This window comes from Carassius gibelio, chromosome B11 (genome assembly GCF_023724105.1).
Source record: "Carassius gibelio isolate Cgi1373 ecotype wild population from Czech Republic chromosome B11, carGib1.2-hapl.c, whole genome shotgun sequence".
In the NCBI taxonomy this organism is placed as follows: domain Eukaryota; kingdom Metazoa; phylum Chordata; class Actinopteri; order Cypriniformes; family Cyprinidae; genus Carassius; species Carassius gibelio.
In genome coordinates, this window is record NC_068406.1 from 8,784,353 (window position 1) to 8,803,132 (window position 18,780).

An 18,780-nucleotide genomic window follows, 5' to 3' on the forward strand; every position below is an offset into this window, starting at 1 on the left:
GAGGCTGAGATCCCCTGTGTTATGTAACCTAGTGGACTAGAACTGTAGGGGACCACCGAAAGAGTTTTAAGAGCGGTGTTAAATGCCACGAGAGCTGTCCTCTGTTTGAGCCTGACCTTTCTGTAGTGCGCTCTCACGTCTTTGAAGCGCCGGCTCATACTGCTGACCCTCTCCATGATGAGCATCCACGCCAGATAGTTCTGCAGGGTCCTGCCGGGATCACACGCGCACACCACTTCATATTAGAAGTGATTTTTATTCCATACATTTTGTCACTGATAACTGAAAAAGTGTTATTGTTAACCAAAAAAAGAAGAAAAAAAAAACTAAAACAAGTATAAATATTATATGAAGAAATGTAAATGCTACTTAAGTCTGAGTTTAACAAATTATTCAAACAAAAAATGTAAATAAAAATTATTTAAAGCTATATAGAAATAAAAAAACGAATAAAAACAACAGAAATAACAAAATTACAAAAATAACAAAATGTAACATTTTTATAAAAACTGTAATCGTTTGAAGGCAAAGTAAATTGCTTTGTATAAAAGTATATTCATATACTTTTATATATATATATATATATATATATATATATATATATATATATATATATATATATATATATATATATATATATATAGATAGATAGATATGTGTGTGTGTGTGTGTGTGTGTGTATTAAAGTTTAGGAAGGAAAATTAATAAAAATGTAATTTTAGATGAAAGTACTTACACTAAATGATATTAAAAAAAATTTGCCTTGGCAAAAAAACCTGATAATTTAAAGATAAAGTACTAAAAATACTAAAAATAAAATAGAAGTAATAACACAAAATTATTAGGAAATTAATAAGGTAAGTTCAAAATAAAATTATAAAAGTATCTGCCAAAGACATAAATCTAAAATATACTTTAATGGAAAATAATACATGAGATCTTTTTAATAAGTCAGTTGTATCTCCTACATATTGTCAAAAAAAAAAAAAAAAAAACTAGATAAAAATATAAAACAGAGCACAAGGACTTAAAATGTACACGAAAATTAAAATTAAAATCTAAAAATAAAAACCAATATAAAAATGTAATGAATGCTATAATAGCTTGAATGCAATATGAGCTGCTTTGAATAAAAACAGCTTCCAAATGCATATCTGTAAATGCAGTGAATGAAAGAAATCTCTTTAATAAGTCATACTTGCAACTTAAATCTCAATATAATTCCCAAACATTCATTCAATATCAAATTCTCTGTGTTATCCTATCCATATTCATTTTATATCTGCGATTTCTTACTGTGTATCAACATTCGTCTTCTTTTATTTCTTATTTAGCAATTTTCAGAGAAGCACGGATGACTTCAGTGAACGTAACTAAGACTTCTGAGCTCAGAACGAGAAATATGTATTTCTTCTGACATGACAATGAAGAATTAAATAGCATTTTTCACGAGTCAGTCAGCTGTGAATGTAAAGCTTGACCTGTGACTGTGTTTGGAAAGAACACCACTGAGCTTCTCCAGATAAGGTGAGCAGTACACAACTATGGGTTCATCTGGTCGCACCGTGACTGACACGCTGGACATTATTCCCTGGATGTAGCGCGTCCAATTAAAGCCCTGAAATGTCAGAAAGAGATACAAAAGGAGCATGTGTACTCTAAAAATCGAACAAAAAGAAACACACAATCTTATTTCAACAATCAGTGACCACGATTTAGACAAGTAGGATGTTTTCCTAGATCAACATCCTTGTTCCAACAGGAAACAATGAGAAAAAAATGCTACGAAAAATAAACATTCAAAAGCATGACTATTATATTATGATTTTCCGCTCTGGTTTGTATAGTCTGGAAGGAAATTGTGACATTAATCATCATTATTTTGTTCTATTAACAGCCATAGTTTTTATTTAAGATGGATACATTACATTGATTAAAAAAAGGTAACATTTGAAAATAGTGCTGTTTCACATAAATTATGCTAAACTTTCCATTCGTTGAAAGGCATCACAGTTTCCACAAAATAACATTGATATTCAGAAATGTTTCTTGATCATCAAATGATTTCTGAAGGATCATGTGACTCTGAAGACTGGACTAATGATGCATCACTTTAAAAAACGACATTTTAAAATATATTCAAATAGAAAACAGTTATTTCAAATGAAAACGATATTTCACAATAGCTTTGATCGAGTTAATGCCGTACTTACATTGAGGTTGAAAGCTTGCTGCGCTTCTCTCAGTGTCATTTTGTTGTAGAGGACGGTGATGTCATTGCGCTCTTCTGCAGGTGAGGTAGCCTGTTGAAGCACAGAGCAGACACTCGCGTGACATTTACAGCAGCTCTAACATTTTAACGTCATTTCAACTCACGTTCGCAATGTCTGTCTCCAGCGCCAACACTTGAGTCATGTCCTCCCACACCCGTTCTTCATCTTGGGTCAGGTTCCTGTCTTCTCGTGCAATCCTTGCTATGGAGACCATGAACTCAAGGTAGGCCTCGCGCACCTGACCAGAGATACATGACCAGGGAGTTGCTGATTATTATAACAATTACATTGAGGGACATCTTGCATAATGACACAATGTACCTTCTTATAGTTGCCATCACTGAGGTAATAATCTCTTGAAGGCATTCCTAGTAATGGCTGGTCAACCTGTGACAACAAACCAGAATCAGTTCTAGTATACGGTACGCATGAGATCATCCAATAGTGCAGTATTCAAAATTAAACCAACAAAAACATTTTATTAACTCATGCTCATATGGTATTTTAATCTGGGGCTATTAGGTCAAATGAATTGCAGTTAGTTCTGTGTTTTTTAACGGTGACGTGCCACTAAAACCAATCAAACTCACAACTCATGACATCAGCATATTATACTGCATATCCAAAAAGTATAGTCTTACCATAAAGTACTTGAAGGAATTCTATGTTACTATCATACCCAGCTAACAAAAATATGTTCTACAAACGTTTTGTAATTTAGTACTGTATTTTTCAGACTATAAGTCGCACCTGAGTATAAGTCGCATCAGTCCAAAAATACGTCATGATGAGGAAAAAAACATATATAAGTCGCACTGGACTATAAGTCACATTTATTTAGAACCAAGAACCAAGAGAAAACATTACCGTCTCCAGCCGCGAGATGGCGCTCTATGTTTTCAGTGTAGACTACAGGAGCACTGAGCAGCATAGAGCGCCCTCTCGTGGCTGGAGACGGTAATGTTTTCTCTTGGTTCATTTCTCTTTGTTTATTTCTCTTGGTTCATGTCAAATTAATTTTGATAAATAAGTCGCACCTGACTATAAGTCGCAGGACCCGCCAAACTATGAAAAAAAGTGTGACTTATAGTCCAGAAAATACGGTAATCTAAAAGTAATCAGTAATCAATCTGATTACATTACCTAAAATGGATTACATTACTAACTAAAATTTTTGTCGTAATTTGGAATCAGTAAAACATTTTGCTACCATAAGTTCTGTTTATACTTTAACTAATTTAGAAAATGTTTCTTTTGAATATTCAATGTTTAATGTAACATTTTTTTTTAAATAACTAAAACATTTTAAAAAATGATGTATAAATTACGTTTTTGTATAACGTTCTTGAGAACATTATTAAAGGGATAGTTCATCCAAAAATGAAAATTCTGTCATTAATTACTCATGCTGTTCATCTTCAGGACACAAATGAAGATATTTCTGATGAAATCCAAGAGCTTTCTGACCTGCATAGACTGCAATGCAACTGACACGTTCAAGGCCAAGAAAGGTAGTAGTAAGGACATTGTTAAAATAGTCCATGTGACATCAGCGGTTCAACCATCATTTTATGAAGCTATGAGAATACTTTTTGTGCATAAAGAAAACAAAATAATGACTTCATTCAACAAAATAGCTCCTGCATCATCAGCTGCACCAGATGCATGCATCATGGTACTGTAGTGAAAGTGTGCTGAAGACTGACTCGGAAGAGAAGAAACTGTTGAATTAATTTTTCACTCTTTTTTTGCGCACAAAACGTATTTTTGTAGCTTCATATAATTACGGTTGAACCACTGATGTCACATGGACTATATTTTAACAATGTCCTTACTACCTTTCTGAGCCTTGAACTTGTCAGTTGCATTGCTGTCTAATTAGTGTATATAATAAATGTCCATCGTACATGTCCCAAAATATGCAAATACTATGGTGTTTTTTATTCATATATAAGAGTAAACTATAAAGTATATTCAATAACTTACATGAATAATGTAGCGGCTGGAGTCACGATCATCTGGCCACACAAACATCTCAAGCACAGCCTTCTTATTGTACCGAGCGTTCAGAACAGCCAGGGTATCCTCCAGGCTCCACATTCGCTCTGTGAGAGCAAAGATTTGTGTTTTTGTCAATGTCCGTTGGCTTTGAGGCAATATATATCCCCAAAACTCTGCTCAGATACTTGTTTAATATATTCAGTTTTTCTTTTAATGATGAACTGGAAGCCTAATATTACTGTATCATCACTTCTAAACATGGACATATTTGACCGGGCACTGCCTTTTCTGCATATATCACAGTATCTTAACATGCTATATAAGATGCCATGTCAAATTACAAACGTTCAACTTTTTTTAAAATAAAATCAAATTTGTGGTTTTAAGTCAATGTCTGTTTGCTTTAGAAGCAATATTCACACTCACCAGCCACTTTATTTGTGTACACCATTTTTAACTGCTTGTTAATACAATCTAATCCGCCAATCACATGGCAGCAACTTAATGCATTTAAAGGGGTCATGAACTGAGAAATACAAATTTCACAACATATAAGAGTTCGGTAAATTCTACAGGAACCCTGTACATTTCAAGACTTAAAATTTCCCTGTTAATCTTAAAACGAAACACGGCCACCACAGAAGAAGATCAACGCCTGCTTCTACATCACTGCCTGTTTAGCCCCGCCCACCGATTCATGCATGCAGTGTAAATAAGAGCTTATGTTTTTCTTGACGAATATCCTGTTTCATCCAGACACGCATTATGACAGAAGTCAAATGGCTCGGGAATTACTTTAATAAGCACAGATGATGCGAAATAAGAGCATTGCATATCACGAATGGTTAATTGTAGTTTTTTTATTCAAAATTCTGGGAAGAATCTCTAATTGTAAATCTTACCAAACAAAACAGCCTGTTGCTTGCATAATAAGACAGATGCCAATAGATGGGTTTTATGGTTAAAGGTCTCCAGTGGCACCACAACCAGGATTATTACCTGTTAATTACTAAAATCAGTCACATAAATCATGTCTAGGCTGATGTCTGCATATATCAGCACTATTCGGTTTAATTATTCTGCTCTCTCTCAGGGTCTATAATGAGCCACAGTGCCAATCGTCACAGTGGGTGGCTCTCTTATCCTCTCACCCTCCTCGACACAGCTCTATCTCCCCCTACACATGACAGATGAGCGTGCTCTGTCTAACCACTGGACTTTTCCATCAGTCGAGCTCCTTATCAACACCCAGCGAGAGCACGATAGGAGCGATTGCATTTATCCCATTTAGATAAGCCCAAGATGCTGCCATTCTCTGAGAGTGAATTAGAGAGGAGCGCTGCTATCTCCAGTACCTGATGTGCTGTTCCAGACCTCAGAGGCCACGGGCCAGTCGCCGATACTGTCAATGAGTCCGAGGAGAGGCTGCGAGTCGCGCTGCTCGATCAGAACTGCAGGGGGAAGCAGCGAGATGGAATAAATTGGATTTGTGCACATAAAGAGCGAAAGGGAAAATTAGAAGTGACCTTCATTTTCAACAATAAATAACAGTTGTATTAATAGATTTAATTCGCTTTAATAATTTCAGTTTATTTTCATTGTTATGTTCTTTTGTCATTTTTAGTGATTGTGTGTTTGTTTTTTTATATTTCTTTTTTCATTTAGATTTTTAATTCAAGTTTAGTTGTTTTTCTTAGTTACTAATTTCAGTGCTTCAACTTGCACTTGTTTTTCATCTTATATTAATGTATTTCACTTCAGCTTTATTTCAGTTAACAAAAATGTGTTTTAATACTAGTTAAATAATAATTTTAGTTTAGTTTCGATGTGCTATTAATACTACTATTAAATACTATTAAAACTAATATTATTTATTTTGAATAATTAAGTAATATTCATTTCAAATTATAATAACACACTAATTAGAAATAAAATATTATATAAATATATGTATTAATATATAAAAATTATAAAGGCCTATGTATTGTTTTTTGTGTCAGAATTGTATGAAATTAATTCATATTTAATTATTATGAATAAATAAATAATTAAGCACATAAGTATACTGAATAATTTATTTGATTAAATAATAGTTAGTTATTAACACATTAAATAATAGTTTTAATTAAAGTTATCAGCCTCAGTAATCAGCTTCTATTAAATTCTATGTTTATATTATAACATTATATGTTTAATTAAAATCATTTAAAAAAAAAAAAAGTCGAACTTTTGGATTTTCCAAGTCGTAGCAGAATCAAAAATAAGAATACAATATAAAACTCTTTGATTTTACAGAAAAATTAATAGGAAAACATACAAACGTAAAAATGTAGAATTTTGAGAATGTCATGAAACTCAATTAATTGATTAATAATGTTATACTTGCATACACTGTCTCAGTCTTTCGGCTTACAAATGTCATGTTTAATTCAGTGTTTCTTGCCATTTCTTTGCAACTGTGTGTGACATTTAGAAGAAATGAAAATTGTTTCAAAGTGAATCCTTCCCCACTGTAATGGCAAACCATAACATCAGCAATATAACAGAGTATAAGTAGATGACAGTATTGTTTACTCACTCTCATTCATGCATGAGCTGTAGAGCGTTTTGGCTTTCTTAAAGGCCTCTCTGTCGTCCTTATTTTCCATCTCCAGAACTCCTGTGTGATAATGAATAAGCACCAGCCAGATAACAATGTTTAGAAGAAACCTACACAAACCCATGACACTCATGGTGGTTGCGTGAAGTTGGCATAACTGACCCTTGAGTACGATCTCCAGCTCGTCTCTCAGGATATTGAATACACTGTGAAGTGAGCTGGTTTCGGGAATGACGTGACGCTCCATCCAGCCTCCGCAGGCGTACTGATAGAAGTTCTGGCACGGCTCCACGCTGGGGTCCATGTTCTGGAGCAGTCGGGCCGCTGTGTCGTTGGAAAACAAATGATTGCAGATCAAGAAGATTCAGCTGAAGTTTCGAGCTGGTGTAAATGGCAAGCTCTGAGACATTTGTTCTTACCGGCAGTGACACACTGTGGGGTTGTACAGACATTGCTGTCAGCGTTTGATCGATATTTCAGCCCTGCTGCGATGCAGTGAGATAAACAACATGCATGAGGTTAATATCTGACTCTAACAGGGCTGAGATCATGTGACATAATCCACTCAAACTGCACACGAGAGCTTATTGCTTCAGCTTAACACTGGAAAACTGGAATCATATTATGCAATTTACTGAAACAATGTTGTCTTGTATTTTTCTCATATGCATCAAAACAGGCACATTTTGTAAACATGACACTGGTTGGTTTGAATTGCTTATAGCATAAATGACAGTGCATTTGTACTGAATATATGTAAAGTAATCTGATACATATGGAATATGGAGTGATTGTATATTTATGGAGGGAAAAACTCAAAGAGATGGAAAACACATGAAAACGCGGCGATGTGGATAAAAATATGTCAAACTGTGATATGAACAACTTCACAGCATACTGTACCTTTTGAAGATTCATTTATGTTAAAACGCTCTGAAATACAGAGGAAAATACAAGAGCTTACAGATTACAATCAAATATTCAACGAGAACCTTTTGATACATCAGACGATTCTTTGCGTAATTTGATGATTTAAATTATTTCATGATAACTCTGTACACTTTAATTCTGAATAAATACAACATTTCATCATTATTAAAAAATATAAACAGAATATAATACCAATATTCATTTTATTTTTAAAACTAATGTTCAGTGTTTCAATTTCACATTAATTAGAACAACTATATAACTATATAACAAAACTATATTATAAATGTTAAAATATTTTACATATGTATATAATTATAATTATATAATATAACTGTAAACATTTTTTTGTAATATAAAGTATATTAAATAATTAATTAATATTCATGTAATATTTTTCTGATTTTCAAGAGACTTCTATAAAAGAAAGGTTGCACAAGTTGCACCAGATGGGCTATAAATAAATGCAATTAAATGCGAGTTATTTCTTAATGTATTACAAAGATCTTGAGCATGTTTGTGTCTCTTGGGGGGTTGAATGAATAGCGTTGGAAAGGCTCCTGATGTGCAGCAGTAATGCCCACCTCTCAGAGCTGAAGTGTAGAGCACTATGAGTCCAGCCAGAGCGCAGCTCATCAGAAGCACAGTGACAGACAGTCCGATCTCCACTACAGTCCAGCGATGCTTCCTCGGTTTAGTGCTTTTCTCCATGATATCCATTTGGCTCTCTGATTTTCCCATTCTTGGAGCTGTGGGACAGAGTATTGAAGTGTTGGTGGAGAGGGACGAGTGCGCGCGTAATTGTGCGTGAACGCGCGTGAGCAGAGAGCCACAGGTGGAGCAGGAGTGCAGCCTGTTTTCGACTTTTGCCTCCAAAAACATCGATTTTTTATTTTATTTTATTTATTTATTTATTTTATGTGGAGGCGGCGTAGAGACTGAATGAGAGAGATACGTATACAAATTTCAAATAATGTTTCAGAGTCACCCGAAATTTTTCAGTTTTACCAATGAATTACCGTGACATTTTCTTGTCTTAAAGAAAACTAAGAAAAGAAGATTGCACATACATACAGAAAAAACTAGAGGTCGAATAAATTGCACTTTTCACCTTTAAAATCGACGCGAATTTCCTTTTTATTTTTTATTCTGTTGTGGAAATAAAAATAATAATCACAATAATGGTAAACTCGGAATTCTGAGAATAAAAGTCGGAGTTTGTAATTCTCTCTCTCTCTCTCTCTCTCTCTCTCTCTCTCTCTCTCTTTATCTCTCTCTCTCTCTTTATCTCTCTCTCTCTCTCTCTCTCTCTCAATCTATCTCTCTCGGAATTGCAAGAAAAATGCCCGTTGTGTGAGTTAAAATCTTCAGTGACCTTTAATTATTTATATTCTGTTTTATATTTCTGATCGTGCGGAAACTCTCTTCAATCAGCAAGATTAGGCTTTTATACTGTACATCAGAATTATGCAAATCAGAATGCGAGTTTGCTATAGCAACAACAATACCAAATTTTGGCTAATAACATCTAATAACATGCACGCTGCACGTGAAAATGGGCTAAAAGGGTGGAGCAAGCTTTCTTTCTATTGCCTGCAGTGATGAATGTTAACAACAGGAATGCATGGAGAGTAAATAGGACCATTTGATTTCATATTGACTTGAACATATTAGACAACCAACACGAAGCAGTTAATGTAGCCAAACATAAATAAATAAATAAATTATCCGAAAGAGCAATAGATTTGTTCTTGTTCAATTTTTAATGATGGTTCAATCCAGACGAGGCTTCATATGAAGCATTCTCCTACCCCATCACATCATAAGACCTGTTTAATCTGTGGAAACCTGACAGGTTTCAGAAACGGTGTTTTGCCTCATATTTGCGTCAGCACTTTTTCTTTTTCTGTTTTGAAAGCTGGAAAGTGCTGATAAATTTCCTGCAAAAATGTTAATTTCCTGACTCATTTGATGTCTGACGGGAAAACAATAATCATAGAAAACAGGCTCATCTAGAAATGAGTAGCTTTTATATTGAGTTTTCTGTGTCATTAGTTTTAAAGCTGTCAGCTAGTCTGCAGAAGGCAAAGAGGATATGTTTGCTTTGGATTTTTATTAACCGTACTGATAAATACAAACAAATAAATGAATCAGTCATTATTAGTGACATGCCATTAAACGACTATTAGCATTAAAGTCTACAATGTTTTTTAATAGTTTAATATGAAACATATTAATAAAGTATTATACATAGTACCTATTTTTCCTCCCAAATATTATGTATCTTCCCATATCAATAAATTGTGTTTCCCACATCAACCAAACCAACCAATTTTTACATAATACGGTAAACTTATTAAGTGCAAATATTATTCACATTTATTAAAGCTAAACTGTTTAAAGCTGTTTTAAATAGTTTAAATTTCATGAATGCATGCTATTTTCATGTATCACTTTACAATTAGACCAATACTTCTCAAAACCACTGACTCCTAAAAGTACAGTTCATTTGCATGTGCGCATTAAGAAAATTAGACGTTTCTTTCTCTTAGACAGAAAATTATAGCTTATAACAGAGTCGCATGCAGTGATTTCCTAGAATCAAACAACCTAGTCGAGAAACATCAGGAAGCAACAGACAAGAAGCTGCATGCATTATACTCTAAATCACTTACAACAAGAATAAGTGATGTGCAAACTCAATGTTTCCATCCATCTCTAGAAACAGCACATAACTCCACCTGTGAAAACTATTCCAACACAAAACACCTTTAGAGTGTAGAAGATGTGAAGCAGTACCTCTCTGATGATGGAGTCCTTGTTGGCCCAGAAAGGACGCCTTTCAATTTCCCAGACACCCCTTCTGAGTTTGCACCCAGAGCTGGTGTGTGGTGAAATGAATCAGCGTCCGGACAGCTGGATGTCGGAGCGGCTGTCTGTGCTGATGTTCCTCTGACTGTCTGAGAGAGTGAGGGAGATGCAGAAAAGAGGAAGAGAGAGGGAGGGATGTAAAGGAGGAGGGGCGATCGAGATGCTCTTTGTGCCTGATGCTGTGGTTTCACGAGAAATCAAGAGGGGCTTTGGAAGAGGGACAGATCAATATTTATATAGATTATATTTATGAAGTTAATTATTATCATTAGTTATTCAATATTCAATTTTTGATTAATACAATAGAATGATTTAATAAAAAAGAGATCAACAGTTTCTTAATTTATGGACATTATATTTTTCATCATGTCATGATCAGGGCTGTGTATTCGGGAATAGATGTGTCAAAAAAAAAAAGGACAGATGATGAATAAGCATGCGGGGCCTTGCTATAATACATCAGCGAATTATTTAATGCAAGTTTCAACCCTTTCATTTGTGACTTTGTGAAAATAGTACAAAAATATGTGTTAGAACTAGGCTTATATCATATATACGTATATATATATATATATATATATATATATATATATATATATATATATATATATATATACGTATATATATATATATATATATACGTATATATATATATATATATATATATATATATATATATATATATATATATATATATATATATATATATTAAAGTGCCCTTATTATGTGTAATGTAAGGTTCATATTTTGGTTTTGGGAGTCCCCAACAACAGGTTGAAGTGCATGCAAAGACAAATATTAAATCTCTTATAATATGAATTTGTTTTTACCTTACTTGCTCAATGACTCCCAAAAGATTTGCTAAACGATTTATTTTTCCAAACCCTTCCTTTGCGGGATGCTAATCTGCGGTAATTGGTCGGTTGGTCTTATTTTCATTTCATGATGACTGTAAATCCTGATAAAGCAGTGTTTGTGTGCTGCTTTGTGTAAAGCGTTACTGGGGAAACCGCTTTTTTTACTGCTCCAAAAGCGGCACCTAGTGGCAAAGGATGAAGTAGCATTCTCCTTCAGGGCCGAGTTTCCCAAAAGCTTCGTAATTGTAAGCCTAAGAAGTTTGTAAAAATGATTGTACAGCTGATCTTAATATTACGGTCTGTTTCCCAAAAGCATCGTAACTTAAGTAGCACTTTTAAATCATCGTAGATTTATGAGTGCTCTGGAGTAATCGTTAAAAAAGTGCATCATAAGACAACAGATTTATGCGGTCACCTGCAGGACAATCAGATTACACCTTTAACTTGTTTCAAGCGCAATGTGATTATAATATGAGGATTTCATTATGCTTTATTGTACACTTTATGACTCGTTTTGTTTATATTTTTATTAATTTATAAATTAATTTATTAAAAAGGGCAGGAAATACACATTTAAATGACTGAAAAAAAGAATGAAATTTTTTTCTAAAAGAAGTAATGTAGGAAATGCTTCAAAGACTGGGGGGGGGGGGGGGTATGTCAATGATTTGCTGAAGTGCACAAAACCAACTATGTATTGGACCCAGAAATAACATCTCACTCTCTCTCTCTCTCTATACTGTATATAAATTAATTAATTTAAATAAATGTATGCATTTAGCAGACGCTTTTATTCAAAGCTACTTACATTACATTCAGGCTAACACTTTTACCTAACATAATATATAAGTATTTAAAGTATATTATTTGTTATTATGTAAAGTATAATATTGTACACTATAATATAATATAATACAATTGTATTGTATTGTAGTTATTATATCCAAGTTGTCTGTCTGGAACGCAGTATTAGGTTAACATCAATAAACGATAGTGTACTACAATTAAGAGTCATTCTATAAGGTGACATTCCAGCACTTGACAAACGGAGAGCGACTCCTAAGTAGCACTTAAAGCACAGCTACGTGCGATTGCTTTAAGTGCATTGTTGGGAAACGCACATGAAACAATAACAAACGATTGTAAAATTACTCGTAGAAAATGTTCTTAAGTGCTAAGATCAATCGTTATCGGGAAACCAGGCCCAGACCAGTGCAACCAAGACCAACAAGTGAACAAATATGCTTATGTTTCATGTTGATGTCATGGGATTCATTTTAAAAACGACTTGTTTCAATGATTCAGAGTCAACTCTTTCTTTTGAGAGACAATAACTCTATACATGGTGCACTTTTAGATTTAAAACTTTGCAGGATGTTTTCATTCACTTAGAGCTGTGTTGCACACTGCATAAAAGACTGTACTTTTCAAAAATCCATAATGGGGTACTAAAACATAGCCTAATCTAAAAAAAACACGAGTGATATTCCCTGTGCAAAACTCATGGCATTTTTATGTGGTTGCTAAGATGCTAAGGTGGCAGCAACGACCTTGCAATGTGCTAAAACCCCTAAGAGCACCTTAGCATCTGGATAGCAATGCCCTGAGTGGATCGCCGTGTGGTTACTAAAGTGTTCTCCGTGGTTTCAGCACATTGCTGCGATGCTGCTATTATTTAGCTGCTCTAAATTCAAGTTACAAGCTAAAGTTTAATGCTTAGGGTAAGTGGTTTGTTAATAGTATAACAGTAAAAATACCACAGCTCATATTTATTAGCCACCTTTATTTCACCTCCCAGCACCTGTTAAACTAGTCCAAATCTGGAAGAGGAGCACACAGGTTAATGTCCGCTGGCCTCTCATTATTCACAGGCCAGGTGGACTGAAGATGGCAGTGCAGTCGGGGAGCTGGCAGGAACTGACATCAGCTTGGCAGGGAAGTGAGCTTCACTCCCACCGGTGTCAGATTGAAATGGCATGGTGCCCATACTCATTACCAGCCTGATTAACCACTGTAATTAGCTGATATTAGAGAAAGCGAGAGCCACCGGTGGCAGCGATCAGCACTGGCGCAGAACTGCCCAGCTGTCCATATCAGTTAGCTCATCATAACACAAGTCGAGGGATAAATGCTAGAGACCAGAATAGAATGACAACAACCTTTCGCTCACAATAGGGAGCATGGGTGAATGGCTGCTAATTACAGGCGTCCATTAAAGATGATGGAGCTCTGCAGGCTGATCTCGACATACTGTATAGAAACAAGATGAGTTTCTTCAACGCAAAGTAGATTTTCCTGTCGAATTTATTCATAGTTTTGCTTATTAATCTAGTGTTTTATGATACAACAGTTTCAAAGCAGTGCCCCAGGAAGCTTTATTATGGATTATTGACTGCTATTTTGACCAAAAGTGTCAGGTTAAATTGAAAATGCCTCAGTGACGGATTTGTTTATTACTAACATGCAAATTTTCGCTTTGCATGATGTTAACTGATGCACTAGAGTGGTGCGGACTATTCTTGTGGATTATCTTGACTCTCATTCTGACGGCACCCATTCACTGCAAAGGATTCATTGGTGAGCAAGTTATGTAATGCTACATTTTAAACGCCCTGAGGATGAGCAAACTTTCATTTTGAGTCAACTATTCTTTTAAGGTTTGTGGTTAGAACAAACCTCTAATCTTAGTTTTGCCAGGCAACTTTTTTTAAGCAATGTTTTACATTTCTATCTGGATGCTTTAGATTGTTTGCAGCATTGCTCAAAAAGTTGCCCATGTATCATTAGCCTAATTGTGAATCGAAATCTGAATGCAATCTTGCCTCAAATAAATAATAAATAAAAAGCAATTTAAATCATTAGAAAATCTGAAATATACATTTTTGAACAATTAATCTCAACATTTTTCATGGTAAAAAAACAACAACATTGGATTGCATTGGATTAATATTGCAATGCAATATTAACAACAAGACCAGGTACTGTTCAGAGAACAAAATATGATTGCAATAAATATTAGTTCATCAGCAAAAAGCTCATTTAAATAATGGGCTTTTAGCAAATATTAGCTAAGCTGCTGTTTTAAGATACGAGTTCCACCTTAACAGCTTAATTAAAAAGCTTTCAAAGCTTGTTTTTCTATGTTCCTAATAAATGAGACAGTGAAGTATTTACCTGAGCGTACTCAATCCCCGGTCTAACACAGCACAGCAAATAAATCTCTAATGACTGAATTTGTTCTCCCTGCACCGGTACACAATTAGACACGTTTTGCTAAGAAGAGCCGAGTCTTTAGTCTGCTCCCAGGTGCCTGAGCATTCAGATGACAAGCCATGAAGCCTGTAATAAGTGCAAGCAGACGTCTGAGACCAAGAGCATTCGTCTTCACCTCGTATCAGATTAGAAGCCGCAGGTTCACACTACCACTCAGAGGTAGAAGCACGACTTCACATTAAAGCCTATATGCAGGAGAGGTTTCATTTTAATAAGAGAGTTCAATGTGTTGCATAAGATTAAAGTGCAAAGGCGCACGATAGTGCTGGGAAGTTCTGCTGATTTTACATTTAATAAACGTGCATCTTGGTTCCTGGAAAACGCTGCCGCACAGCAGGATTTATTAAAGTCAACACTCAGGCAAATGTTCTTTAAATGGCAACCATCAAACTAGATCTTGACATTTTCTGAAGAAATTGTGCTTGTGTAAACCTCCGTAACGTGGTTTGAGTTTAATGTAAGGCAAGACACTGAAGGTAAAAACATTGTGTTTTTTCATGCGCTAGTCAGTTTGGAGATTTTGGGCTATTTGGCTTTTAATAATGTGTTGGTGCAGACTAGTGAAAAAACATCCAAATAAAATTTTTGAGTTCAGTACTTCTTTGCACTCCAGCAGTACATACACCGAACTTTATGGTTTTTATCTCTATGTTCTGGAGGTTTCTTCTGAAGGGTTTGTTCATTTATGCATTTAGCAGACACTTTTATCCAAAGCAACTTACAGTGCATTCAGGCTACACATTTTGTACCAGTATGTGTGTTTCCTGGGAACCAAAAACATTTTGCGCTGCTTGCAGGAACACTTTTCATACTATGTTGACCGTATTTACTGAATTATGGAGATTTAACTCTGATATGCCAACAAAATGAAACAAGAATTTCCAGATTTAATTAAATTAACCAATGTTAATGTTGCTGCTTTGGAGTTTTTTTTTTTTTTTTTTTTTTTTTACGCTATTGACATGGGATGTCTTTTTTTATTCTATTTTTTTTTTTTTTTTTTTTATCATCCGCCAGGCAAATAGAAAAAGATCATGCCTGTAGCACAAATGATGCAGGATTATTTATCCAATAAAGTTAAATATTTAGGATAAGAGATTTGAACAAACCCCTAAGACCCTCGCATAACCCTGCATGCACATAAAAGAAATTGATTATGGTGTCAATTTACATATGCAATTTTTTTACACTCTTAAAATACACCGATGGTTCCATATAGAACCTTTAACATCCATGGAAGCTTTCCATTGAACAAAAGGTTCTGTACAGTGGAAAACAGTTCTTTAGATCATTAAATTGTTCTTCAAAAAGGGAAACCAAAATTCTGCTTCTATGACATCATTGCAAAACCGTCTTTTGGAACCTTTAATGATTTCCTCCAAATGTATGTTCAAATGAGCCTGTTTGTTTCAAGCAATCAAAAAGCATTTCCCTGTTAGATGAACAAATGTCAAATTATTGTAACAAGTCATCACAAATCAGACTTGATGGCTTACGTTAAAGATAAGGAATTGTTTGCTGGAGGTGAGCGACACCAGTGCTGAAGACGTCTGTCTTTAGAGCAAGCAGCTCTTGGCAGATTCATGGGCCCTGCACCACACACTCATTTTCACTGCTGATTGACTGCTGTGCTCCCTTCAGGAGATTTACTGCTCGAACTGAACTCATCAGACAAGGAACAAAAGGTGCAAAACAAGGAGACGGCGCGAGGCCATCAGTCACAGTACAGCCTGCAATCGAAACATAACTTTTTTGTTTGGCCAATCAGCTCATGAATAATCTCAGGAAACCTATAAACGAGCCTTGGATTTAAATCTAATCCCACTGCTTAAATTTCAAAGCTTAGTGGTCAAAATGGACCCTATTTACATCCTGAAAGGAATAGTTTAGACAATTTTTATTTTTTTTTTCTAAAAATGTATACACCCTCAGGCCATCCAAGATGTAGATTTTTCCACCTCTCCAACCACCTGTTATGATATGCGAAGCGAATAAATAAACACTCTCACTTGCACTTTTAACAGTTGTTGATTCTATAAAGCAAAAAAAGTGAAATACAGTCTTGTTCAAAATAATAGCAGTACAATGTGACTAACCAGAATAATCAAGGTTTTTTGTATATTTTTTTATTGCTACGTGGCAAACAAGTTACCAGTAGGTTCAGTAGATTCTCAGAAAACAAATGAGACCCAGCATTCATGATATGCACGCTCTTAAGGCTGTGCAATTGGGCAATTAGTTGAATTAGTTGAAAGGGGTGTGTTCAAAAAAATAGCAGTGTGGCATTCAATCACTGAGGTCATCAATTTTGTGAAGAAACAGGTGTGAATCAGGTGGCCCCTATTTAAGGATGAAGCCAACACTTGTTGAACATGCATTTGAAAGCTGAGGAAAATGGGTCGTTCAAGACATTGTTCAGAAGAACAGCGTACTTTGATTAAAAAGTTGATTAGAGAGGGGAAAACCTATAAAGAGGTGCAAAAAATGATAGGCTGTTCAGCTAAAATGATCTCCAATGCCTTAAAATGGAGAGCAAAACCAGAGAGACGTGGAAGAAAACGGAAGACAACCATCAAAATGGATAGAAGAATAACCAGAATGGCAAAGGCTCAGCCAATGATCACCTCCAGGATGATCAAAGACAGTCTGGAGTTACCTGTAAGTACTGTGACAGTTAGAAGACGTCTGTGTGAAGCTAATCTATTTTCAAGAATCCCCCGCAAAGTCCCTCTGTTAAAAAAAAGGCATGTGCAGAAGAGGTTACAATTTGCCAAAGAACACATCAACTGGCCTAAAGAGAAATGGAGGAACATTTTGTGGACTGATGAGAGTAAAATTGTTCTTTTTGGGTCCAAGGGCCACAGGCAGTTTGTGAGACGACCCCCAAACTCTGAATTCAAGCCACAGTACACAGTGAAGACAGTGAAGCATGGAGGTGCAAGCATCATGATATGGGCATGTTTCTCCTACTATGGTGTTGGGCCTATTTATCGCATACCAGGGATCATGGATCAGTTTGCATATGTTAAAATACTTGAAGAGGTCATGTTGCCCTATGCTGAAGAGGACATGCCCTTGAAATGGTTGTTTCAACAAGACAATGACCCAAAACACACTAGTAAACGGGCAAAGTCTTGGTTCCAAACCAACAAAATTAATGTTATGGAGTGGCCAACCCAATCTCCAGACCTTAATCCAATTGAGAACTTGTGGGGTGATATCAAAAATGCTGTTTCTGAAGCAAAACCAAGAAATGTGAATGAATTGTGGAATGTTGTTAAAGAATCATGGAGTGGAATAACAGCTGAGAGGTGCCACAAGTTGGTTGACTCCATGCCACACAGATGTCAAGCAGTTTTAAAAAACTGTGGTCATACAACTAAATATTAGTTTAGTGATTCACAGGATTGCTAAATCCCAGAAAAAAAAAATGTTTGTACAAAATAGTTTTGAGTTTGTACAGTCAAAGGTAGACACTGCTATTTTTTTGAACACACCCCTTTCAACTAATTGCCCAATTGCACAGCCTTAAGAGCGTGCATATCATGAATGCTGGGTCTTGTTTGTTTTCTGACAATCTACTGAACCTACTGGTAACTTGTTTGCCACGTAGCAATAAAAAATATACTAAAAACCTTGATTATTCTGGTTAGTCACATTGTACTGCTATTATTTTGAACAAGACTGTATATCTGATCTTTTTATTTGAGAAAACTTTCTTATCCAAAGTGACTCCAATTTTCCTTGTACAACAAAGTGCATTGCTCAAGGTTTCAGGGTCTAAACCCACAACACTCGGGTTATTAGCCAAGATCTTAAACCACTAAGCTGCACTTCCCAAAAGTGGCTTGCGGCAGCACTTTTAATCACATGCACAACAAAATAATTATGCTGTACTTTAGGCGTCTGCTAACCTGTTATTACTGCCCATGTTACCAAGGCAATGCGAGGAAGTGCGTGTATTCTCTTGTGTAGA

The 18,780-nt window shown here is 35.3% G+C and overlaps 1 protein-coding gene across 4 annotated transcripts in view; it reads right to left on the reverse strand.

The window, feature by feature from the left end:
* The window catches only part of LOC127968194 (membrane metallo-endopeptidase-like 1), a 55,358-nt gene that overhangs the window by 14,157 nt on the left and 22,421 nt on the right, over positions 1 to 18,780 (reverse strand). For 2 of the 4 annotated variants that reach the window (XM_052569204.1, XM_052569203.1), the window contains exons 2-14: positions 10,603 to 10,763; positions 8,388 to 8,552; positions 7,777 to 7,806; positions 7,293 to 7,358; positions 7,036 to 7,197; positions 6,853 to 6,933; positions 5,630 to 5,725; positions 4,260 to 4,378; positions 2,595 to 2,660; positions 2,377 to 2,511; positions 2,214 to 2,303; positions 1,482 to 1,618; positions 117 to 210 (exon numbers count right to left, since the gene is read on the reverse strand). In XM_052569204.1, the coding sequence (XP_052425164.1) occupies positions 117 to 210; positions 1,482 to 1,618; positions 2,214 to 2,303; positions 2,377 to 2,511; positions 2,595 to 2,660; positions 4,260 to 4,378; positions 5,630 to 5,725; positions 6,853 to 6,933; positions 7,036 to 7,197; positions 7,293 to 7,358; positions 7,777 to 7,806; positions 8,388 to 8,544 (1,233 nt within the window). In that variant the 5' untranslated portion in view covers positions 8,545 to 8,552; positions 10,603 to 10,763. The remainder of the gene's footprint in view (positions 1 to 116; positions 211 to 1,481; positions 1,619 to 2,213; positions 2,304 to 2,376; positions 2,512 to 2,594; positions 2,661 to 4,259; positions 4,379 to 5,629; positions 5,726 to 6,852; positions 6,934 to 7,035; positions 7,198 to 7,292; positions 7,359 to 7,776; positions 7,807 to 8,387; positions 8,553 to 10,602; positions 10,764 to 18,780) is intronic. The other 2 variants (XM_052569205.1, XM_052569206.1) reach the window with 2 other exon arrangements.